Source organism: Sminthopsis crassicaudata, chromosome 3, assembly GCF_048593235.1.
Source record: "Sminthopsis crassicaudata isolate SCR6 chromosome 3, ASM4859323v1, whole genome shotgun sequence".
NCBI classification, from domain to species: domain Eukaryota; kingdom Metazoa; phylum Chordata; class Mammalia; order Dasyuromorphia; family Dasyuridae; genus Sminthopsis; species Sminthopsis crassicaudata.
In genome coordinates this window covers 566,324,015-566,349,713 of record NC_133619.1, presented here as the reverse complement: position 1 = coordinate 566,349,713, position 25,699 = coordinate 566,324,015, and the positions used below count along the sequence as shown (strand labels likewise).

Here is a 25,699-nt window from a genome sequence, read left to right as displayed (position 1 = left end):
GAAAAGTTGATATTGTATCTCAGAAGAAATAGTGAACCACTGCGATTTAGTGAGTAGGGAAGTGAAACAGTTATAACTATAAAAAGGATTTATGTTTTGGGGTTGAACCAATTGACTTTTGATGTCATTTCCAATTTTAAGATTATATCATTCCACAAAAAGAAAAATTGAATGATCTGGGTATCTTGAACATAGTTGAAAAAATAATTGGGCTTTTGGGGTTGATAACAGAGGAGAAAAATGCAGTGGCAGAATGGTTTGTCATGATAGAACTATGAATATTAAATTACTGTCCTAGGAATTAACCTTGAAATTCTTCATTCTTATTTGATGAGATCCTAGAATTAGAATAGCCCTTAGTAGTTTAACTTTTAACCCTCTCTATATAGAGAGTAATCCCTTCCTTTTGGTTATTACCTGTACAATTACTTTTAGTTATGAGAAGTTCACAATTTCATGAGGGCTATCTTTGACGTTGTTGAATAGATCTGATTGTTGGGAAGTTATTCCTTTTTTTTTTAAAGCTGAAATCTCCTTTGTCTGTAGCTTTTACCTATTGGTCCTAGATGTGTACAACCCATCAAGTCTTCTTCAAGTCTTCTCTTTAAGCTAAATATTCCATTTATTCAGTTCTTCCTTATATGACCCATGTCATATGACATAGGTTTCTTCTCTAGGAATTACAGGATAAGCAAGGTTATCAAGATTTCTTTAATAAAGTGTTGAGAAGTGAGCAGAGTTTTTCAGATGTTATCTGACTAGAAAAGGGTAAAGTAAAATAATTCCTCTAGTAACTGGGACATTTATTCCTACAGCCTAGATTTGTGTTAGCTTTCTTAGCAGTCATATCAACAGTTGAATTGTGTTGTCTGAATATTTCATTCCTTTTAAAATTTAATATTCTTAATGTGTTCTTTGATTACCAGGCTTCAGAAGAAGTATCTAAGTCACTACAAGCAATGAAGGAAATTCTTTGTGGTACAAATGATAAGGAACCACCCACAGAAGCTGTGGCTCAGTTAGCCCAAGAACTGTATACTAGCGGACTGCTTGTAACCCTGATAGCTGACCTGCAGCTGATAGACTTTGAGGTAAGTTGAGATATCTGTCGCAGTGGGTTACTTGAGTGGTTTAGTTTGAATATGATAATCAATTAATTTCCTGTGATTTCCTAATCTTTAACTTCTTTCAGCTAAACAGATTAAAGCTGGGGAAAACTCAAATCTCCCTAAATTTTTTATATAGTTATATTATCTTCGTGTATTATGTATAATTTACTAATAATTAGTAAGCACTAATATTAAACTGAAGGACTATTTTCAGTTTTAAGTTTTTAATACTTTCCTGGACTAAAAGAAAACTTAACAAAAAACAAAAATCCAAACCACATAGAAATAGGAAGCTATATTGTTACTTGATAAACTCCTAAACTTAGTAAATGCAGGCACTGTCCTACATGTCACGTAGTTCACCTACTTCTCTCTGTCTAATGAATAAATGCATTTCAGCTTACTGAAAAAAAAATCCACTAGTTTGCAAGACAGGAGTCTTGGTTTATTTTGCTAGTTCAAATATTAGCTTACTGTTAAGACTGCTGGCTTGTATAACAAGTAAATCTCTGTAGCTCAATTGAATTCTCAGAAATGGAGAGATCCTAAACAGATTTTATCAGTAAGTTCTCAGCATATGGTTTTATCTATTACCTACCAATCATCTACCAGAATATTCATGCACTAAATCATGGCAAATAATCTGTTGGACCATATAATTGAGCTTTCAATGCTAGATTTAAAAATTTTTTTTTTGAAATCTTCCTTAAATGTTCTATACACTTGCTTTCCTTCCTAAGATAATTTAGGAAAGTAAATAAGAAAGATAATTTAACCATTATTGACTATTGAGTCATCATTATGAATATCCTTTATTGTGATATAACAAAAATGAGAATATGGCATAAGCAATACTTTATCTAATAGAAGATTTATTTAAGATAATTTACTTTTATAAAAGGGCTCAGTCAGATGCACCTATAATTGAACAGGCAAATAGCATTCAAATAATGTTGTCAGTCTGCTTCTTGATATGCCTTCTGTCAGATTTCTCCCTCCAAGGCCAATTTTTGGTATCTTCAAAATGATGAGTTATGGAGCAAAGAAGCTAAGCCAAGTGAATAAGGAACAGAGGGAAGGAAAGGAGAGAGAAAAAAACTATATAAGACCAAGAAAGAATAAACTATTTAAAAAATAATAATAGTACAACACCTGTCAGATTGGCTAGGATGACAGGAAAAGATATTGCTGAATGTTATAGGGGTGGGAAAACTGGAACACTGATACATTGTTGGTGGAATTGTGAATACATCCAGCCATTCTGGAGAGCGATTTGGAACTATGCTCAAAAAATTATCAAACTGTGCATACCCTTTGATCCAGCAGTGATTCTACTGGCCTTATATCCCATAGAGATCTTAAAGAAGGGAAAGGGATCCATATGTGCAAAAATATTTGTGGCAGCTCTTTTTATAGTGGCTAGATGGAAACTGGAAACATCAATTGGAGAATGGCTGAATAAATTGTGGTATATAGATATTATGGAATATTATTGTTCTGTAAGAAGTGGCCAGCAGAAAGATTTCAGAAAGGCCTGGAGAGACTTACCTGAACTGATGCTGAGTGAAATGAGCAGGACCAGGGGATTATTATATACTTCAACAACAATATTATATGATGATCGATTCTGATGGATGGGGCCATCTTCAACAATGAAATGAACCAAATCAGTTCCATTTATTCAACCAGCTACACCCAGCAAAAGAACTCTGGGAAATGAGTGTGAACCACTACATAGCATTTCCAATCCTATTTTTGTTCGCTTACATTTTTTTATTTCCTTCACAGGTTAAATGTACATTATTTCAAAATCTGATTCTTCTTGTGCAGCAAAATAATTGTATGGATATTTATACATATATTGTATTTAACATATACTTTAACATATTTAACATGTATTGGCCTACCTGACATCTGGGAGAGGGGGTAGGGGGAAAGAGGGGAAAATTGGAACAAAAGGTTTTGCAATTGTCAATGCTGAAAAATTACCCATGCATATATCTTGTAAATAAAAGCTATAATAATAATAATAGTAGATTTTTTTTATTTTTCAAAATACATGCAAAGTATTTTTCAACATTCAACCTTATGCTCCAAATTTTTCTCTGTCTCTCCCCTAAACAGCAAATAATCCAGTATAGGTTAAACATGTGCAATTCTTCTAAACATATTTCTACATTTATCATGCTGCAAAAGAAAAATCAGATCAAAAGAAGAAAAAAAATTTTTTAAAACAAGCAAGCAAACAAGAAAAGAAATGAAAATATCCACATTTAGTCCCCACAGTCCTCTATATGAATGCAGATGGCTCTCTCTATCACAAGTTTATTGGAATTGGCCTGAATTATCTCATCATTGAGAAATACCAAGTCCATCACAGTTGATCATCACATAATCTTGTTGTTGCTCTGAACAATGTTCTCTTGGTTCAGCTTACTTCACTTGGCATCAGTTTGTGTAAATATCTTCAGGCCTTTCTGAAATTATCTTGCTGATCTTTTCTTATGGAACAATAATATTCTATTACATTCATATATCATTATTTATTTAGCAATTCCCCAACCAATGGGCATCTCCCTAGTTTGCAGTTCCTTGCTACTACAAAAAGAGCTGCTACAAGCATTCCACATGTGGGTCCTTTTCCCTTTTTTTATGATTTCTTTGGGATATAAACCAAAGGTCCAAAGATTCAAATGCTCAGTTTGATAGCTCTTTGGGCATAGTTCCAAATTGCTCTCCAGAATGGTTGGATCAGTTCACAACTCCACCAATAATGTATTAGTGTTTCAGTTTTCCCACATCCCATCCAATATTTATCATTATCTTTTCCTGTCATCTTGGCCAATCTGAGAGGTGTTTTTTTTTTCTTAAAGTGGTAAAACTAATTTTTTTCTTTTAATCACTAAATTGACAGCAGAGAAACCAAAACTCAAAAAACAAATTTCCAATAAGATTTATTCTCTGAAAACATTTATAACTATAATAGATCATGTATATTTGATACAGTATGTAACAAAATATAATATAGATTATGTATGTATGGGTTAATAATATACTAACATATCATAAAGGATTATTCTAATTGATTGATTTAGATTTTCTCATATAGCTGGTGAATTATCTTTGAAGGCAGTTCTGAAGGAATTCTAAAACTATTTTGAACAATGGTAACATCATTTGAAAAGATAGATTATCTTAAAGTGAGACCTTCCAAGAGCTGTGAAATTTATGTGGTTGGTTAGCAAACATATTAAGGATTAGAGATTAAAGAGTCCCATTACTTTATTACATTGGATTAAGCTTTTATAATGGCCAGTAAAGGGGGGAGAAAGAAATCAGTACATACTGTGACTTTTATGCTCCATTATTATAACTCAGTGCTCAGGTTACATGGCTGAAATAGAAAGGCATGAAAAAGTGGAGTTGGGATAAAAATTCTATAGTGTGTTTTAGTTCAGGCCCAAAACACTGAGATTTTTTTTATATTGTAAAGCAACAAAATAGTGAAGAACAAAGAATTTAAAAATCCAGGGAATTAAAAAAAAGAAGAATGTTTTGGAATTGGGAAAAAATATAAACATGGAAAAAATGCAAATAGGGATTGGCTCATGTTTTATATTCTAGAGCAGATATGTTCTGTATAATGTCAGGTTCCTAACAGCTTAGCAAGTACTGATTAAATGGTAGTTCAAGAAAGCAGGAGGCTTGTGTTTAAGTTTAATAGTGACTAGTTACTTGATCTATAATATCTGTGACTGCTATTAGGAAATTTTCCAACAAGCAGTACAATTTAGGCTCCTTAAATGCCTTCTCAAGGATTCCTGTGAAAATACACTGGAAAACCTCCTTTTGAATGCCTATTACTTGCAGGGAGGACACTGTGCTAAGTAATTAAGACAAGAAGACAGAGAAAAATGTCCCTGTCTTTAAGAAGTTTATATTCCATAAGGGAGATGGAGAAAAGAGGTAGCACACACATGCATGTAGACAGATGAGTAAATACAAATTATATATAATTTGAAATATTTCAAGAGGGCATAACCATTATAATGGTTACAATAGTGACTAATTTCTAATAGCTGGTTGTAATAACAGCTAGTTAACATTAAATCTGCTAATACCTGAGGGGAATAAGAAAAGGCTTCATATAGGCTGATATATATAATGAAAGAAGCTAGGGATTTCAGCAAGGAAGGTGAAGAGAGTACATTCCAGACCTAGACAAAGGCATAGGAGTGAGAGAACATTACATATGAAGAACTACTAACAGCATAGTTTGAAAGCAAGAGTGAAAGGGATTGATATGAAATGACTGGACAAGTATTTGGGGGCCAGGTTGTGGAGGGGCCTTAAATACAAGATGAAAATTTCATATTTATTTGAGAAACAATAGTGAACCATTGAAGATAATTGAGTAGGAGAGTGGTGGCAGTGGTGGTCAGGTCTTTGTTCCAGGATGATCACTTTGTCATCTCTAAGGAAGATGGATTGCAAAGGGGAGAGAGTGAAGTATTTTATGATGCTATATCTGTTTTTAATCCTTCAACTACTGAATCATTTTTATACTTTTTTGGTTATTATTATGTTACCAATTCAGTTGATTTTGGGTATTTTATATGATATAAATACATCATTTATAGTTTTATGCATTTATATGGCATAACTATATCATTTATACTTGATTAAATAAAATGGTTATGGTCTATTTTCCACTATTAAGTTACAACACAGGTTGCTGTTTACCCTCTGTTTTAGCAAAAAAAAATTTTTTCTTATTCATAGAGGGACCTTGATAACTATATGTATATATGTGTATGTATTTGTGTGTGTGTGTATGGATGGATAGATAGAATCAAACAAAAGAAATTCCCTTTTAACTATGTTTAAAAAATGCTTCATTTTGTACCTTTGAGTAAATCACATCTCTATCTGGAGGTGGATAGCATGTTTCATCATGAGTCCTAGAACTGTGCTTGGTTATATTGTGAGTACCTAAGTCAGATCTTATTAGTGAAAAATAAGAACCGAAAAAATATCAACTATGACTTATTTATATGTCTACTTTTCCATTCATATAAAAAATTTTGAGTATCTGTACCTATTAAGGGCATCCTAGATGCTACTATTAGTATAGAAAAGGTAGGTTTCCAGAAGTAATATAAACCCATATCTTTACTATCACACAATAAACTGAAAGTTGTAGAGAATTCAAGATTCCATTGCTTATTATTTGTTGATTATGAAAAGCTTTTGGTTTATTAAAGGAAAATGCAGCATTAAAAATATCTCTTCTGACAAGGGACCTCCCATGTATAAATCAAAATTGGTCAAGATTCATTGAAAGGTATGATAACAGTGACAGTCTTATTTAGTAATTCTTTGATCGTTAATGTTAAGTAGTTATAGTTCACCAGTAATGTTAGTCACATTAAGGGGCATATCTAGTGCAAAGTCCATGCTGAAGTAGGATTCCCCATGGATAATAACATGCTCCAGTTGTTTGCTGCTGACTGTGCTTGTTCTATCAAGCCCTAGAACATTACAGAACTCCCTAAATGATATCTGTAACCACTCAAGAGTTTCCCCTAACTACCCACACAAGAAAATTAAGTGGATAAAGAATGTCTGTCGCCAGGTTATTACAGAGTTAAATAGGCATTTGTAGAGCTTGTCCATCAGTATGTATGTTTGGGACAAATAGTTCAAATGGACAGTGATTTGGACCCAGAATTAAACAGGAGAACAATAGACTATTGCCTTTGAGAAATTACAAAGCTCCTTTAATGACTCCAAACTTCTTTCAGAAACAGAGGCATATTTTTAATGCCAATATTTTACTGGTGTTATTACATAACTATGAGTCAGTACACTCTGAGAAGTTAAAAATATGTATCACACAAAAGGACTGTGGAGAGATTTGTAGAGAATATGATCAAGTTGCAACATAACAAATAAAAAAAATTTTGAAGTATTGAAATAAAGATTGTCATCAGGAAGATGTGTGCTAGAATACAAAGTAGACTATTAACATAGTGTGAGTGTCAAATAGGCATCCAAAGTACTACATTGGTACCTATAGTGTCAAAAGAAAGTGAAGAAGATGTCAACTATCTTGGAAGGCACAAGCCGCAGATATGGATTATGGCAATCCACAGTGCTCAAGAAAACACACAGAGCAGTGAAGTCATAGATCAATTTGGGCTTTGAATTAAGTTGGCAATGATTAAAATTGTCATAATTATGTTACTGATAATTTTTATTAATTTAGTTCAGCATTCACCAAGCACTTACACAGTGATTGCTTAGTTGTTCAGCATGAAACTACTATTCATGAACTAAAGCTGGATAAAGAAATCAAAGAAAACATCAACCAGTACCAAAAAAAAAAATCCATGCAAATCTAGAGAACTGTGAAAAGAAGGAATTAATAACTCTGTAACAAGCAGACATTCAAACTCTGAGGACCCTTAGCCCATCAGATTGGCTAAGTTGACCAAAAAAAACAAAACAAAACAAAAAAAAAAAAAAAAAAAGGAAAATGACAAACATTGAACAGGTTACAGGTAAACAGGTACATTGATGCACTGTTGGTAGGGATGTAAATATATGGAAAACAAGTTTGAACCATGCCCTCCAAATTAATTGACTATGCATACTATTTCACCAAGGAATATAGCAGTATTACTAGGTCTATATTTAAATCAAAGAAGAAGGAAAAGGACTGAGTAAAAAGGAAGTGATAGAAGGACTAAGACCACAATCAGATGATTATGAATCTTGATTATGTAGAAAAGAGAAAAAAAATAATAAATTTATTTGCAGCTATTTTTCTCAAGTTATGCACTTCTATTTTCTCTTGGCTATATTGATATGGATGCAAGTTCACCAGAGAGGGACCACTTCAATATCTCTGTTTTTTAGATTATCTCTTTCACTATAAAATTGTGTTTTTGGAACAAGGATAATCAGCATGAACTCTTGAATAATTTTATGTATAATGGTTTTTTTATAATACAATAAAATCATGGTTATTCAGTGTCTATCCTTTTCTTAGACCATTAGGAACTTAGCAACCATCAACAATCATGAGCATTTTAGTATACAAAGAATAAAGAGAATTAAATATGAATTATTGATTTTATATTAAGTACAATTTGCTTTTTAAAATTGCATACCAAATTTGCCGTGTTTGTTTTTTTAACAGGGGAAAAAAGATGTAACCCAGATTTTTAACAACATATTGAGAAGACAGATAGGTACTAGAAGTCCTACAGTGGAATACATTAGTGCACATCCTCATATCTTATTTATGCTTCTTAAAGGGTAAGTTTTTTTTGTTTTGTTTTTTGTGTGATCTTTACATAACATGTTTTCCATTACAATGTTTTGGTTAGGAGGCAGCTAGGTGGCACAGTGGATAGAGCACCAGCCTTGAATTCAGGAGGACCGGAGTTTAAATATGGTCTCAGACACTTAACACTTCCTAGCTGTTTGACCCTAGGCAAGTCACTTAACCCCAGCCTCAGGGGAGGAGAAAAAAAAACACCAATATTTTGGTTATAGAATAGTTGTCATATTAGTGGTATACTGAATTTGCCTCATCTCAAATATTAACATTTTTACAAGTCAGGACACATGCCATTGTCATAAATACTTATTTAGTGGCTATCTATATAAGAATTTAGATACTAAGTACATATTCCAGTAGTCCTGAAACATCATAGTATCTGTAGTATGCTACAGAAATAAATGGGACACACTGGACCTGTGGATAATCAGTTATCTGGTCTTCTCAGGTCACTTAACTGTAGTTTCAGGTTCTCTTTTTATACTCATATGCTTTTGTAATTCATTGGGTCCTTTAGCTAATCTTAAGTTTCAAAAAGCTCAAACTGATAAGAATTACAGAACTCTAGGATGACAGATTTTTCTGCTACACCCCCTATATCTAGTAAGACAAGCCTTGGCACCAGACAATATCTTTAAATTCTACAAACATTGATTAAATACTTACTTTGGGCTGGACCCCTGGGGAAGCAAAGATTTAAAAATTACCTTCATAGAACTTAGATTTTTTTATGGGAATGCAACATGTATACAGGTAGATGGGTAGATGTGAGAGACAAACAAACAAAAAAAAAGAGATAGAAACAAAGTATAAGGGTGAGGTTAAGGCATAATAGCTGATATATATTATTCCAAGTCTGTTTTATGGAAGGAAATAAAACTGATACTGTTTGCCTTTAAAAGGCAGAACCAGGAACTGTGGGTAGAAATTATAAAAGGACAGTTTAGGATTAGATATAAGGAGAAAAATTATAATCAGTTATTTTATTCAAAGTATAATGGGCTTCATACTGCTTCTTTTTTAAAATCTAGGATCAATTAATTGCCTCCTGACTGAACTACTAAAAGGATTTCAGCATGAATTTTCCTTAATTTTGAAATATCTAAATTCCTTTTATTATTTGTATTTATTATAGCTCAATATTTACTAACAATCACTCTCATTTGAATAGATTATTTAGAGAGATGTACAGTTAAATGTTATATATTTTATGTATTTCAATTTTATAGAAAATATGCATATTATTCCCATTTATTAGATTACTCCTATGAATCATGCTTAGACTTTTAACCTAATTTAAATTTATGAAAATTATGAAAATTAGCATCTCTTAAGGTGTAGGGTTAGTACAAAAGGAGGCCCATTTTTATCTAATAAAGATGAGTAAGAGCACAGTAAGGTATAGGAGATGGAATTCAGGAATGGGAATTCCGTATTTTATTTTATTTATTTTTTTTGGCTGAGGCAATTGGGATTAAGTGACTTTCCCAGGGTCACAAAGCTAAAATTCTGTATTTTAAATATAAATGGACCTTATTCCTGATCCTAGGAAAGAATATTAAATCTTGCTATTGAATATTATCTTGTATCCTCTACAATAAAAATAAAGGATTTCATTTTTGAGGCTGAAGTCATATTAAGTAGACAGCATCCAAACCTTTTTAGAATGCATGTCATTTTTGTTTTAATTTCCTAGGTTCATATGGTTTAGTAATCTGAAACTCTTTGGGTTTACAACTTCAACTCTATGAGAAAAATCCTTTTCTAGAGGCCAACTTTTTTTTATGGATTAACTAAATGTTAAAGTTGTCAGAAATCTAATTGAAAATTCAAGGCACCTTAATGGGTTTTTTTAATGTGTTTTTAAATACTAAGAATGTTACAGAATCATTCCTTGAAATCAGAAGTAACTTAATATTACACTATCTAATATTTCTTTAAACATTTTTTACATTAATCCAAGCAAAATAAAACCAAATTTAGCTTAAAGAAGATATGACACACTTCATCCTTACCTCAATATATATCTTTTGGGCAGTCTGGTATCCCGTAATTATTTTTCCTGCATTTTTCCAACATAATTTAATATATCAGTTTGTTAAATTATGTACCAGTCTTAAGAGAATCATTCTTGTTGGATAATTTCAAAAGGACCTCACCTGATACCCTGGTTATTATTACACTCAAAATATATCAAAGGATATTGAAATTTATTTCCCCCCCCCAGAAATTCTTATTTTAAAAGCAAACATGCTTCCTGGTAAAAAACAGAAATAATTCAGAAGTAACTATGCTAAGGAGGCCTAGTGTTTATTGAATGGCATCATACAAAAATTTTCCAGTACTGCCTGACATAGTTTGCCTCCAGCAGTAATAACAAAGGTCATTTTTTTTTCCTCCGCATAATGTGAGCTCTGTTGTTAAGTGGGCAGATTTCCTTCTAGTCATTTCCTGTGTTATACTTACTGTGGTTGTTGTAGTGCTAGCTTGAATAATTGTTCTTACCTTTTAACTCATTGTATGTAGAAAATATTCCCAGGTTCTTAAGCTTAATAAGTAATACAGCATTATTCACTGATTATTTACACATCAATATGTGTGTACAACAGACCCCACTGTGATGGTTTACTGTATTACAAAGTCAGGTATAACATAAAGTTTATAAATTATGCATTCATTCTTGATACCTAGGCAAGAAAGAAAAATTAGTAAATGATTACTTCTAATTATACTTCACTTTAGCCATTTTGTTATTCTCTATGACTTGAACAAAATATTTCCATATGAAAATGATGGCTGAATTTTATTCCCTGGTAAGACTTGTGATTATACAAACCCATTTGATAGGCTATGAGGTTTGCAAAACACTTTAGAGCTTTATATTAGTCCTGTGGGGGGAAATATTACTTGTAATGTTGGTGTGGACAGCCATTCAGCTTACCTCTGAGCTCAAGCTATCTACCAGCCTCATCCCCTGCCTATAGCAGAGATTACAGGTGTCTACTATTGCATTTGCTTCCGCCATAAAAATATATGATCCTTATAAATAGAGCTTTTTTTTCATTCACTATATTTGTATCTCCAGTACTCTGCTAAGGTTGTGGTATAAAGTAGGCACTTAATTAATACTTGTTAATTCATCAGCATATAGCAGTTCATTGCCCAGATATTTTGCATTCTAAAGATGATAATGGTTTCTGCAATTTTCAATATATTCCACATTATAGTTTGAAAACATAACATCCCATATTACCACAGATCTTTAGTCTTCAGCTATTTGGGTTTGTGTGTGTGTGTGTGTGTATATATATATACAGATATATATATATCTGTATGAATTTGAGCTGAAAAGTGTTAGCAATAACTAACAGAGAAAAATACTTTGTAAAGAAAAAAACTCATTTGACACAAGTATGGAAAAGATCAAGTCATAGGTTGCTGATTTATCGCTCCATCTATAATTATGGGTTTGAGAGTCAGCCACCCAAATGACAGGTGTGACTTTGCAAAGAATGTCCATTGCTAGTTAATTATTAGATCCATCTGTGAGTTACAAAACTAGCATCTAATTTTAAATTCCCTAGTAAAGTGGCAACAGTCAGGAAAGAAAAAAGTTTACTAGGGTTTTATCATTGTAATTGAAAATATCACTTACATTTAAAATGTTACAGTTTACCAAGTACCATTCTCACAACACCACTTTAAGATAAATAATACAAGTACTGTTATTCCCATTTTAACAGATTATAGGATGATAGGCTTATAGACTTGGAGCTGGAAGGAACCACAAAGACCATCAAGTCCAACTCCTTAATTTTATGGTTGAAGAATCTGAAGCAGGAAGAGGGTCACAGATCTTATGAATGACTGTGGTAGAAAGAGGGAGTTAACACTCAGGGATGTTAAGGAATTGCCTGTGGTCATACACCTTGAAAGTATTAAAACTGGCATATGAACCCAGGTTTCCTGATCAAATCACTTTTGCCTTTGTGTCCTCAACACCTAGTTTTAGTGTCTTGCATGTTATGTTTAATTGGTATTTGTTGAATTGAGTTGCTCTTTTGGACATGCCCAAAGATGAGCATACTCCATAGCCTTCCCATCCCAGTGATTCTAAACTACTGTAGATTATCTGGATCTCATTTCATACTCCCTGCTGACTAATTCCTCACCACATTTCCCCCAATCCTCCCTCTCCAAAGTTTCAATCAGACACCACTCAGCACTTCCACTGGGTTCTATGGAATGCCTGTTCCGTAGGCAATAAACTTCCTTTCCTTTTAAACGATTCCTTTCCCATTCCTTCTACCTTCTAGCTCTTACTGAATCATCCCTGGTTACCCTTCTCAGCACTAGCTGCCCCTTCACTCATTTTCTCTGCTCACTTGTCGATAAGGGGATGTGGGACTCTTTGCTTCTCATTGCCATTTTCAAGTCCTCTCCTTTCCTCCATCACTCAGTTGCTCTCTTTCTTTGAGATCCATGATATTCATATCTACTACCCAATCAAATTCCTATTAGCTGTAGTCTGCAGACCATTAGGTCACTCCTTCCTCAATGAGTTTGATATCTGGCTTATAATTTTTCTCTATAATTCCCAACTCCTGCCGCTTCCTATTACATTCCCCCTCAAGCACCCTAACCACTCAGTTCTTCAACCTAATCATCTTCCAGGGGAGCTACTCCTCTACCTCGGCCCCCCAGCCATACCCAGAAGTGGTCATACCCTGGATCTTCCCACCACCAATATATGGTCCATCTCCATGTTCAAGAATTCCCTTATCTGCCCATGTTTTGTTTGGGCAAATAGGTCAATTCTCTTCTGAGGTTTTCACCTCTCCTTCTGCCTTTACTTATGTAACCCTACTCTTTATCAGAACCATGAGCTTCATTCTCCTGATCTCTTAGTTTTCTCCCAGGTCATCCCCCTTCTATTAGCTACTCTCTTCTCCCATCTTGACTCCTTAAAGAACCAACTGAATTCTACATTGTCCTCTCTTGAATTCCTAGCCTCCTTATCATATTGCCAGCTATACCCCCCCAAGCATCAGTATAGAATAACTCCTACCATTTGTCACCTTCACTCTTACACATATGCTGCTGAACAAAAGTGAAAAAACAATCCAACAATTGTTCTTTCTGGATACAATGTAAATTTGTGTTAGATAATCTCAGCTGGGACCTCACTGCTGCTGGGCAATCCTACTATACTTCTCTTATTAACTAATTATCCCACTCTCTAAAGCACCTATTCCAAACTTTCCATCACTCCTCAGACTTCCCATGTTAGTGAGACCACTGGCTTGAGAGCTCCCTCTCCCCTCCTCATCACACATCACTCAAATGTCTTCTGTCAGAATTATTGCATTTATTTTTATAAAATGACTGGTATAGAATATATTAAAAAATAAATTCCAAAGGGTTTAGGATTTGTGGCACTAGGTTGTTTGAGGAAGTAGATCATTTTCCTTTTGAGATTGTCAAAATGGAGTACAACCCTACTTTTCTTTAAAACATTGGTAGTGCAACTGTCAGAAACAATACTAGCCTAGACTAGCCTGGCCTAATACCATTTTTTTCATGTTGTCATGATTCCCAAGAATAGACAAGTAATAAATATATCACATATTTCTTTTCTCACAGATGGTTTTTATAACCTATATCAAGAAAGGAATAGATAACGTACCCAAAATTTGGGATGGAAAATTTTTCCCTGTTCTCATTTTAGAAATTGAGTTACAAAAACAAGCAGCAAGAAAAGAAGCTTCTGGTTTCATTAGAGCTCTCTTTTTATATGTGTGTGTGTGTGTGTGTGTGTGTGTGTGTGTGTGTGTGTGTGTGTGTGTGTGTGTGTGTGTATACATGAATGTATTCTGCTCTTCTATGGTAGTTAAATTTTTACAATGGATTTTTTTAAAAGGAAGAAATGGAATTATCAAAATGACATCCGATAGTTTAGACAGTGTTTTGATACCTGTTAAAACTTGTGCTACTATTAATAGCCTCTAATCTTAATAATGGTGGAGTCTGTTGCTTATCTGTTTAAAACGACTAGTTGATAGTTGAATTTTGTATTAAGGAGAGAAAAGCTCTTTAAAAAAACAAAAGTTTATGTAACCCAAAATTCTGGAACCCTACTAAGGGTTTTATTGAAGTGGCAGATATTGGCTTTTTCCATAGTCAACATAGGAATCAGGTGAACGTAGAGTCACCTCATCTTTTCAAACCCAGTGACTCCATTTCTACCTCCTGACTTTAGAGTCATCTTCTTTCTTTTCTTTCCTTTTTCTTTTTTTTTCTGAGGCAATTGGAGTTAAATGATTTGCCCAGGGTCACACAATAGGAAGTATTAAATGTCTGAGGTTAGATTTGAACTCAGGTTCTCCTGATTTCAGGGCTGGTGCTCTATCCACTGCACCATCTAGCGGGCCCCTCAGAGCCATCTTGTGCCCTGCCTGAAAGCTCCTTCCGTCTCGGATCCTGATGCAGGTCTCACCACTCTTATCAGCAAAGGTCTGTCCCATCTGAGCCTGCAGCCACCCAGATCACCAACATGTCCTATAGGGTTGGGGGGGAAGTTACTGAAGTTTGTCTTTCCTTAGACTTTGTACTGCTTTGCTTATTTTTCCTCTTGAAAAGGCTTTTGGGAGTCATTATAAATATTACTTTTATATTATTATAAATATTCTGTTTTAATGTTTGGTTGGTGCAGTGAAAGGGGAGAAACAGTGAATTCAGAATCAGAAAAGGTGAGCTTATCACACTGTCATTAGGCAGATCCCTCCAGCTCTTCATCTGCTTCTTGCTTGTCTTTGCATACAGTGCGAGGGGTCTTTTATTAAAGGTCTCTTCTAACTTTATGATTTCCAAGTGACTTAGCCACTAGAGGCAACTGGACAGCACACACAGCACCCTGAACCTAAAATCAAGAAGACCCGAGTTCAAATTCTGCATCAGACATATACTAGTTGTGTGATATTGGGCCGGCCACCTAACTTTTTTCTGTCTCAATTTCCTTGACTCTAAAATAGAAATAATAAGGGTACCAACCTCCCAAGGGTATTAAGAGGATCAGATGAGAGAGTATCTATAAAGTGCTTAGCAAGGTGCCGGACACATAGTAAGCACTTATTAAATGCTTATTCTTTTATCCCTTTCCTTAGCCAAAATATAGATAATAGTAAAAGTTTTCCTAAACAAAAATGAGAAAGTTGTGAATCAGTGATAGCAGAAAACGATCATTTTTTCTTAAAGGGGTTGAAATGGACCTTTCTGAAGTCTATCCACCTACTGGTTTTTGAGAATGACTTCTTCCTTTCTTTGATCCTACTATTGCTGGTCCCTTAATCATTTCCAACTCCCACTTGTCATCTTGAACTGGTTTTCCCAGTATGTCTAAAATATAACTCCTATCCCTTTCTCCTCCCCTCATGCTAACTTCTCTATTACTGTCAAGGATACCCTCATCTTCCTCATCCAGGCTCACAACCTAGTTGTCCTGCTTGACAACCGGTGGCTCTCTCCCTTCTCTCCCCAATCTTATCAGTTGCTAAATCCTATTTCTACTTCTCCAATATTTCTTAACTTCTCCAACTTCTCTACTGGTTGGCTCTCTTCCTTCATCATTCCCCACCCCAGTCCAGCCTCTACTCAGCTTTCAAATTGATCAAGTCTAACCATGTCACCTTCCCTTCCACCCAACATCAGTAAACCCCAGGAGCTCTATTACCTCCAGGAGCAAATATTAAGTTCTTTTTTGGACATTAAAAACTCTTCATAGCCTGAGTTCTTTCTGTCTTTCCAGGCTCTCTGAAGAACTTTGAATCAATTGTGTGACACAGGAGATACAGAACAGGACCGCCCAGCATGATATGCCCTCATTAAAGAAGGCACTGTGCTCTGTGAGCAAAGCAGAATTTCAATTGCTCAAAAGAAATATGAGGTGTACAAATTTAGAGACTTCTCCATCCCAAATGTTCAAATGAACTAATTTTTTTCTGAGCTTGGGTGGAGCTTCTGAGCTTGTACTGGTCTGATCTGCCATGGTCGGACACACTGTACCTTGACTCCAATTGAGTGATATTTTGGTTCTCCTCAAGATTGAAGGACAGCAACCACCTTAACTTAGACTCTGATCCAGTGACTGCCTGCCTGTTGTTCCTCACTCAAGACAATCCATCTACTGACTGAGACCCTCCCTCCCTCTCTCCTTCTTTCCCTCTCTCTCTCTCTCCCTTTCTCTCCCCCCTCTTTCCCCTCTTTCTCCCCCTTTTCTCTCCTCCCTTCTCCCCCCTTTTCTTCCCCTCTCTCCCTCACCTCTCCCCTCTCCCCCTTCTCTCCCCACTTCTCTCCTTCTCTCTCCCCATCTCTCTGCCCCCTCCCCTTAACTCTCTCCCCCATCTTCCCCCTTCTCTCCTCCCTCTGTCCCCCTCCCTCCTGTCTAATCCCTTTCTCTCCCCCCTCATCTCCTCCTAATTTTCCTGTCTTCCATCAGGTCCCAGCAAAATTCTACCTTCTGCAATAAAGTCTTTCTCAATTTCCTTTAATACTAACATCTTTCCTCTGAGATTATCTGCAATTCATCATGTGTGTGTATGTATTGTGTATATACTTATATATGTATATATAATTACACATGTGTGTATATTGTACATTATGGTTTGAAAATTGCTTCCCATATCACATGTGAGTTTCTTGAAAGCAGGGGCTATTGTCTTTCTTTTTATACTCAGAACTATAGCACAGTGCTTGGAATTTAGTAGATGTTTATTAGATATTTATTTTATAAATGCCTGCTGACTTAGTTTCTTGCTAAATTATCACTTCTCAGCACCTTGTTGAGCTCCACCCTCATGCCAATATTTATTTTTCCGGCTAGGCAATCAGAATTAAATGACTTGCCCACGGTCATACAGTTAATAAGTGTAAAGTTTCTGAAGCCAGATTCAAAGTCAGATTCTCCTAATTTCCAGTACTCTATCCTTGCTGTCCCATGCCAATATTTTTCAAATAATTGTTATTGCAGTAGTTTAGTTGATAGAAATGTTCTTCATTTGTTTATATGATATTTTACTTTTTTTTTTTTTTTTTTTTTTTTTTAGGCTGGGGTTAAGTGACTTGCCCAGGGTCACACAGCTAGGAAGTGTTAAGTGTCTGAGATCAGATTTGAACTTGGGTCCTCCTGAATTCAGGGCTGATGCTCTCTCCACTGCGCCACCTAGCTGCCAGATATTTTACATTTTAATGTTTACTAAATTTTTTCCTAATTCAGCTTCATCTATCCATTATCTTCTCTAATTTTAGTCAAATTTATCTCTTCATTTCTCTTTTCACATTTGTCCTTGAAGTCCAGCCATTTTCTTTCATAGATGATAACTCACATAGATACTTGCATGGCTGTCTTCTTCATTTTCATTCATTAATGCATTTCTTTTTGAGAAACATGTAAAAAAGCCTTTCTCATATCTTTAGTATTCATCTGTTGGATAGTCTTCTTTGATAATATGCTAGTTGGGGGTGGGGTATTTTGAAATCTTCAGATAAATGAATGAAAAGGCATAAATTGTTTTCTGCGAGTGTTAAGCACTGTGCTAAATAGATAAAAATATAGAAGGCAAGACAATTCTGCCTTCAAGGAGCTTACCTTTTAATAGGAAAAAAACAACACATATATGATGGCCAGGAAGGAGCATTAAATGGAATCATAGGACAATGATTCCTTTCCATAAGTGACAGTGTGGAATTGATTATTGTCCACACAGTAAGAAGATAAAATGCTGTTTCAGGGATTGAGGAGGAGGTAATAGTGACAAACTAGGATAACATGGGAGAAATTTGGCTGGTGGGTCTGGGGCCTGCTAATTATGGTGAATTTTAGCTAATGAGAAATTCCAGAACGGGGGTCAAAGATCCTGTTTTGAGTTACCACATGTCAAGAAAATGGTTAGAGATCCAACTTAGACATTGTCCTGAGGAAGCATGAACTGAATGAGAATAATGGTCATAATATGATAGAATTTTGTAAAGTGTGTAAAAAGTAGTACCTTTTAAAAGGTATATTAGATATAATTTAATCCAACCTTTTCATTTATACAGGAGACTTAGCCTGGCAGGTTAGTTCTACCCAAGGGCTTATATAATCGGGTAATAGCAAATCTAGACTTAAAACAGAGTTCTTCCTTTTAGTCTAATACATTTTCTCATATAATAAACATGTTGATACTATATTGCATCTTAAAATAACTATATATTTATGATTTTGACACTTTAGGTATGAAGCACCACAGGTTGCCTTACGTTGTGGAATTATGCTGAGAGAATGTATCCGATATGAGCCACTTGCCAAAATCGTCCTGTTTTCCAGTCAATTCAGAGAATTTTTCAAGTATGTGGAACTCTCCACGTTTGACATTGCTTCTGATGCCTTTGCTACGTTTAAGGTAAATGATTTAGTAGTAAGAACTAATATTAGGAATCCAAGTTTCAATCTCTTGAGATCTTCAAACATGAGAGGGAGGAGCAGGCAAAGGACCTATTCCTTTTGCATGGATTGTACCTTTTTATCCTAGCTGACCATTTCATAAATATATGTTATAGCATAGTATTTTCTAGGCTTTCATTTATGGATGAGTGCTGATCTGAGGCCCATTTTTATTGGTCTTCGAAACCCTCTCCCTTTATCTCATTTTGCTTCTCCTTAGGGTTCCCTCTTCTTAGTGGCTTCAGTTCTGACCCAGTTTGTAGTCATCAAGCACTGTCTTAAGAAGTTGAATAGTAATAATGACCACAATTTAACTACTTCAGAAAACAATCATTCAGTTGCTTTGTACCCTAAACTATGTACCTGCATTTTTAAAATTTTGTCAAAACATGGGAGTTTAGCAGTGGCCTGTTTATCATTGTTATATAAAGGTTATTTAAATAAGGCTGATTAGAGAGGCTGCATGGCTCCAGAAACGGTGAAAGAGCTCATGAATGGTTTTTAAAAATGTGAGAGGAGGGAAAAGGGAGAAACAAAAGCAAAAGATCCTTGGGCAGAAAGCAGGGTAGTGGAGAAATGATAGGTAGTATGAAAAATGTGCTCTGACTAGGGAGAAGAAAAGGGCAGTGAATTAGAGGAAGTGAAAGCACTTCAATTATAGATGGAGCTAGGGTGAGAGAGCACGGAATAGAGGAGAAATGCAGGAATAACTAGAATACTAATCATGCATTATCTCATTTGAGCCTCACAATGACTCTCTGTGATGAGGCAATACAAGTGTTATTATACAAGTGAGGAAAACCAAGTTCAGAAAAGTTAAGTCACTTGAACAAGGTCACTTTCTAATAAGAGACAGAGCTGGAAATCAGGGGATCAGGCAGATTTGTTAGTATTAGGAGAGTTGGAGATTAGAGAGGAAACATTGATCTGGTGCTGAAGAGGAAAAGAAAAGGACAACAAGGTAGAAGAAAGAAGCAAACAAAAAGAGGAGGCAGCTGGAAGACAGGCAGGAGAATAGCAAGGAGAAAAGGTGAAAGACAGGAACATTTACATAAACATAGAAGAGAAATATATATATGTAGAGACAGAGACAGAGGGAGGGAGAGGAATGCAGCATCCTAATTTCAAAAAGAACAAAAATAGTTGGTTTGGCTACAGACCAATATTAAAGAAATTAATATTGTAGGGCCTCTGTTGCATAAAATTTGGCTCTGAAGTTTAATATGATAAATGATTCCATTTCTTTCATGCAAAAGTTCTGTTGGGAAAGGAGCTAAAGAAACAATTTCCTAAATAGAGATGATATAGGGTTTTTTCCCCCATCAGATGGTAAATTGTTGTCATGGAAATGTATATTTTTCTCTCTCAAAAAGCTAATTATAAGAAAGAATTCATAAATAATTAGGACCATAGAACTAGACACAGAAAAACAAATGGCTGATAAGATATATTTAATAAGCAAGAATTAATTTTCATGTAAGTTTTTTCAAATGTTTTATGAGTTAAAATACTTTTTATTAGTATTTTTTGTGGTCCTGTTTTTAGCCAGATTGAATTTTTAATGCAGCTCAATTTTATTATTGAGTTAGTAGGCTGCCATCATAAGAAAAGTTCTGTTGCTACATTTTATTGATGTGCACATGGACTTGATTTAATCTGTATATTATATATAGTATTCTAAAGTGCTGTAGCCAAAACAATATTGATTTACTACATTTCTCTTGAAAATTATATAGCTTACCATCTACTGGAAGCTGAAAAAAGTAAATCAGAAGTAGGTGTATCAAGAATCTACAAAGAGGATAAACTACATGGAACTTTTGAGTATCCCCCAGAATGGGAGTTACCACTACACAATTATCAGGACAGAAATACCCATGAACATTTTAATTAAATTAATCATTAAAAATGTAGATTTTTTCCCCTCTAAAATCAGCATTTGGAAAATGATAAATGTTTATCATTCTGGCAAAAAAAATAAACTACAAAGTCATGTATATAAGTTTCTTATACACATGAAATATTCATATTTGAAAATTATAATATTAAGAGGCTCTCCTTTTCAGTCAGTCAATCTATCAACACAAATTTATTAAGGACCTAGTATATACCAGACACCATGCTAAACTTTGGGACTACAAAGCAGGATAAGAAAACACTGCCCTGTCTTCATATGGATCTCATTCTAATTGTACAGACAACATATAAATGACAACCTATTTGCAAAAAAAAAAAAAAAAAAAAAAAAAAAGTCATGAGTAATAAGAGGAATTTAAAAAGGCCTCCTGTAAAAAGTGGAATTTGAGTTGAGTGTTGAAGGAAGCCAAAAGGTGGAAGTGAGGAGAAAGGAACAGCATTCCAGGGCTGGGGAACAGTGTATATGTGTGAGATGGCCCAGAACTGGGAGATATTGTGTGGGAAAAACAGGAAGTAAGCCTGAACCTGGATGGGAGGGTGTGGAAAAAAAGTGTAAGATGACTGAAAAGGTTGGAAGGGGCAAGATTGTGAATGACTTTACAAGATAAAAGACTTTATAATTGATCATTGTAGAAATAGGGAACCAATGGAATCTACTGAGTAAAGAAATGACATTCCAAGAGTTGAACTTTGGGGAAACTATTTTGGTCACTGAAAGAAAAGGTATATTGGAATGGAAAAAGATGTAGTGTGGGAGTCCAGGTGAGTTGTGATGAGGGCCTATTCTAGAATGGCAAATGTGTGAGTGGAAAGGAAGGTATATGTATGAGAGATGCTGAAAAGATAGAAACGACAAGATTTGACAATAGATTGAATACATGAATGAGTGTAAGGAAGTTTACCCAGATTGTGATCCTTGGTAACTGGGCAGATAGTAATAGGTAAGTTGGGAATGAGTAGGGTTTGTGAGTTCAGCAGGAAAATTGAAGAAAGGCCAAAAGATCTGACAATTAATAGATAATGGGTAACTTTGGAGAGGGCAGTTTCAGTTGAATGATGAGATTTGAAGCCAGATTGCATAATACTTATGAATGAGAGAAGAAGAGATACCTAGTGTATTTAGCTTTTTCAAGAAATTTAGCCAAGAAGAGGAGAGCAAGTTATCTTATGAGAGATAGTGAGGATGGGCATGTTTATAGCCAGCAGACAAGGAGCCAGTAGTTAGGGAGCAATTGAAGATTAAAGATCTTGAAGATGATGCAATCTGCTAAAGAAAAGAGGAGGGGATGGAATCAAGGAAGGGTACTTGTCGAAGTGTTAAGCATAAGGGGTAGGACCAACTCTTCCTCAGAGCCAGAAGTAAAGGGATATATAGGGTAAGTGAATGGAAGTACCAGGACAGGACTAAAAATCTTTTTATTCCGTTCTCTGCTTTAGTAGACAGTTATTCTTTGGCTTGCATGGCTGTATTAATTTCCAGTCTCCCTTTGAACTTTTATCTTTTTTAGACTCAAGATATGAAATCATTATTTCATTAGATGCTGGCTGCAAATAATAATGTGGGTGAGGTAGACTGGGGGTACTACAAGCAATTGGAGACTTTCCAATACCATGTAGCCTGCTCAGTAAACCTCCCGGAATAGACTGAAAATCTAAACATAATCTTGAAACTATCTTATTTCTTCAGAAATACCTCAAAACAGACACTAGTTCAAACCAAAAGTGCAGCCTCTTTGGATACTTGGAGATCAGTTCCCCCATTTAAAGCTTTCCCTCCAAATCATTACTGAGGACCTCACAGAGAAAAGTAGATCTTTAAATGTCCAACATATTTAGCAGTGAAATAACAAGTGTCATTTAAATAAGAGCCAATGTTTTCAAAGTTCATAATATTGTAATGTAAATGATTTTTTTTTTCTGTTTGCTAAAATATTAAACTGGTTGATTTTGACACTGGCCCCACCTTTTCCCATGTCCCCAGGAAAAGTTTTTAATTAAACATTTATTAAGATCTAAAGATATTTAGAATAAGGCGGCTTTGGAATTTTTCCTGGTTATAAGACATAAACTTTTTAAATTAAATTCTGCAAAGTGCATAGGACAGGATATTTAACTAATGAGTTCATTGAGAGGATTAGGACAGAATAGAATTATTAAAAGATTTAGTTTAATTAGTATACAGCTGAGCTATGGATAGAGAATAGGAAAAGTTCTCCTTCATTTCATTATATGATATTCTGTAAGTTATTCCAGTAGTAACCGAGCTACATGCATAGAACAGATTGTACTTAGAACTTTCATAAAGCCACTTAGCCTTAAGTGATCACTATAATTTTGTTTTAAACATATTCTCATTTCCATAAATCTTTATACTATAGTGATTCTTCCATTTTAAATGTAAATGATCTTTCTTTAAAAATAACTTTAAACCAGAGAAGCTGCCTTGTAAAAAGCATTTTTAAATAGCACAAAATGTTTATGTCTGCCTGACGTTTTAATGTTGCCTATGTAAAAATAATAATTTCTGTCATCTATTTCCTTCTTCTCTTCCTTCTGCCACTATCAAGCACAGCCTTTTTTATAACCCACCTGTATTCTTTTGCACTTCTGTGCCTGCTGTACAGCAGTAGCCCTTGTGGTAAAGAAGAAATTGCATTAGTTTGAGGATCCAAAGTCTCTATCCTACTGCTGCTTATCTTTGTGACCCTAGGCAAGTCACTTCCCCATTGAGGGGACTAGTGCTGTCAGCTGAGGGTCCTGGACTTGAAGATACCTTCCAGCTCTAAATCTCATGAGATTGCAGATAGCCTCTTAATAGATTTTCCTTTCTCCACAATACTGCTCAATCTTTCCTTCATATCATTGCTAGACGTCTTTATTTTACAGATTTATTGATATTATTTATTTGCTCAGTTATAGTTAATCTATTGATTACTGAGCCAATTTCCATTAAACTGGACTATTCTCCATCTCCTAAACATCCCTTACATGTTTCCATTTCCATTCCTTGATATCCCCAGATATATTCTCTATATCTGATATGTCCTTCACACTGAATTAACCCAACTCAAATATTACTCCCTCTATGTTTCCACCCCATTGTATCTGCAGTCAGAAATGTCTCTTTCCCCTATCTCTACATCCATTTAATTTTTCCACTTGAATGAGCACATATCTCTAATACATTATAAGCTTCATAATTGTCTAATCTAAATTTCATATATCCCCAATGGCACAATACATGATTTATACAATCTAGGTATCTTATAAATATTCACTGAATTGAATGGGATTAAAAAAGTCATGTAATGTAATCACAAGTTAAGCATGGGACTAAACTATAGATTTTTACTGGTACATACAACTCTTGGGTGAGGAAATTACCTCAACTAGCTCATCTTGATACCTTCTCTGTTGCCTAGAGCCTGAAAAATTAGCTCACTTTCCTGGTAACCAGCAGTCTTTAGATTTGAACTTGAGTCTAAGTCTACTGGTTTTGAATCCAACTCTCTCTATATATGCTGCTATGCTACTTCACCTCCTGTAGACAGAAAACAATGATCGACTTGGAAAAATATTATTTAATCTAGTTTACATTTGATTTGTTTTTAGGTTTGTGATTTTTGTGATTTTTATCAATGAATTGTTTTGCCTTTTGAATATGAGTGTAATTTTAAACTCCACCTTGCCATTTTTTATTAATTACTTGCAGATTATATTAAATGGATGGTAATATAAAAGAGATTAAAATATTCTTCAATTTTTAATTAATGAGTTGATCGTGTTGGGAAAGGATAAAGAATATATATAGAATGTATCAAATACAATAATTTTTTCTCTGCATTTTGTTTCTAGGACTTATTAACAAGACACAAAGTGTTGGTGGCAGAATTCTTAGAACAAAATTATGACACTGTAAGTATAGATCATTTTAAAATCTTTAAAATTTATTTATGTGTACTTTAGTAACAAAAGCAGATTTTCTTTTCTTAGTAGGCTCCTGGAACCTAATAATTCGTACTGCCACTGGACTGTAGAGGGCAGATTTGGAGTCAGGGAACACTGGTTTAAAATATGGCCCTTTCATTTATCATCTATGTAACAACTTTTTTTGACAACATCTTATATAGAAGATGAAGGAGTTGAACTAAATGGTCTCTGAGATCTGTGTCTAGCATCTCATGATCTTGTCCCTACTGATAGATTGATAAAGATGTTATTTCCACCAGTGCAGAGAGCAACCTCTCCTAACTTGTTTTTCAAGGGTTTCTTTTTGGGGGGACTGAAAAAGTCATCATCCAGTGGCTTTCTTGGTAATGAGCCTCTCTGAACCTGGATTGACTAGTTCTTGGGCTATGGGTATATAATCTATTTCTGGACCAGATTTGGGTAAGCTTGGTAAAAGTTACCAAGGTTTGTTCTTCCTTGACTAGCCTTTGAGAATCCACGATTACCTCCAGAGTTTTTTAAGGCCTAAGAGTAAGATTTCAATGGAGGACAAGGCTATCTAGCTTGAACAAAATGTCTGGTTCTCTTTTGAACTTAAGCTGCACCTGTAATGAGAGATTTTTGGAAAAGTTCCCTATTTAAAAAAAATAATAATAACTATCTCCCTATCTCGCCCAGGCTTCAAGGACACTGTCCACTTGTGTCTGATCCTTGTGTTGCTCGATGCAGAAGCTTTATTCTGTTCTGTCCTTCTTAATTGAGCCTATTCAGTTAAGCTTTATTAGTCAGCTTTGTGGTACTTCCTTCTCAAGGGTGCAGAACTTGTTGCAGACAGCTAACCAGCTTTAGAACTCCTATACCTTAGAATTCCAGAACTTAGCAATTTACCAGCTTTAC

The 25,699-nt window shown here is 34.9% G+C and overlaps 1 protein-coding gene across 4 annotated transcripts in view; it reads left to right on the top strand.

The window, feature by feature from the left end:
* The window catches only part of CAB39L (calcium binding protein 39 like), a 151,415-nt gene that overhangs the window by 88,691 nt on the left and 37,025 nt on the right, over positions 1 to 25,699 (top strand). For all 4 annotated transcript variants that reach the window (XM_074304762.1, XM_074304764.1, XM_074304763.1 and 1 more), the window contains 4 exons: positions 927 to 1,091; positions 8,314 to 8,432; positions 18,728 to 18,896; positions 24,710 to 24,769. In XM_074304762.1, coding sequence (XP_074160863.1) covers positions 927 to 1,091; positions 8,314 to 8,432; positions 18,728 to 18,896; positions 24,710 to 24,769 — 513 coding nt within the window. The remainder of the gene's footprint in view (positions 1 to 926; positions 1,092 to 8,313; positions 8,433 to 18,727; positions 18,897 to 24,709; positions 24,770 to 25,699) is intronic.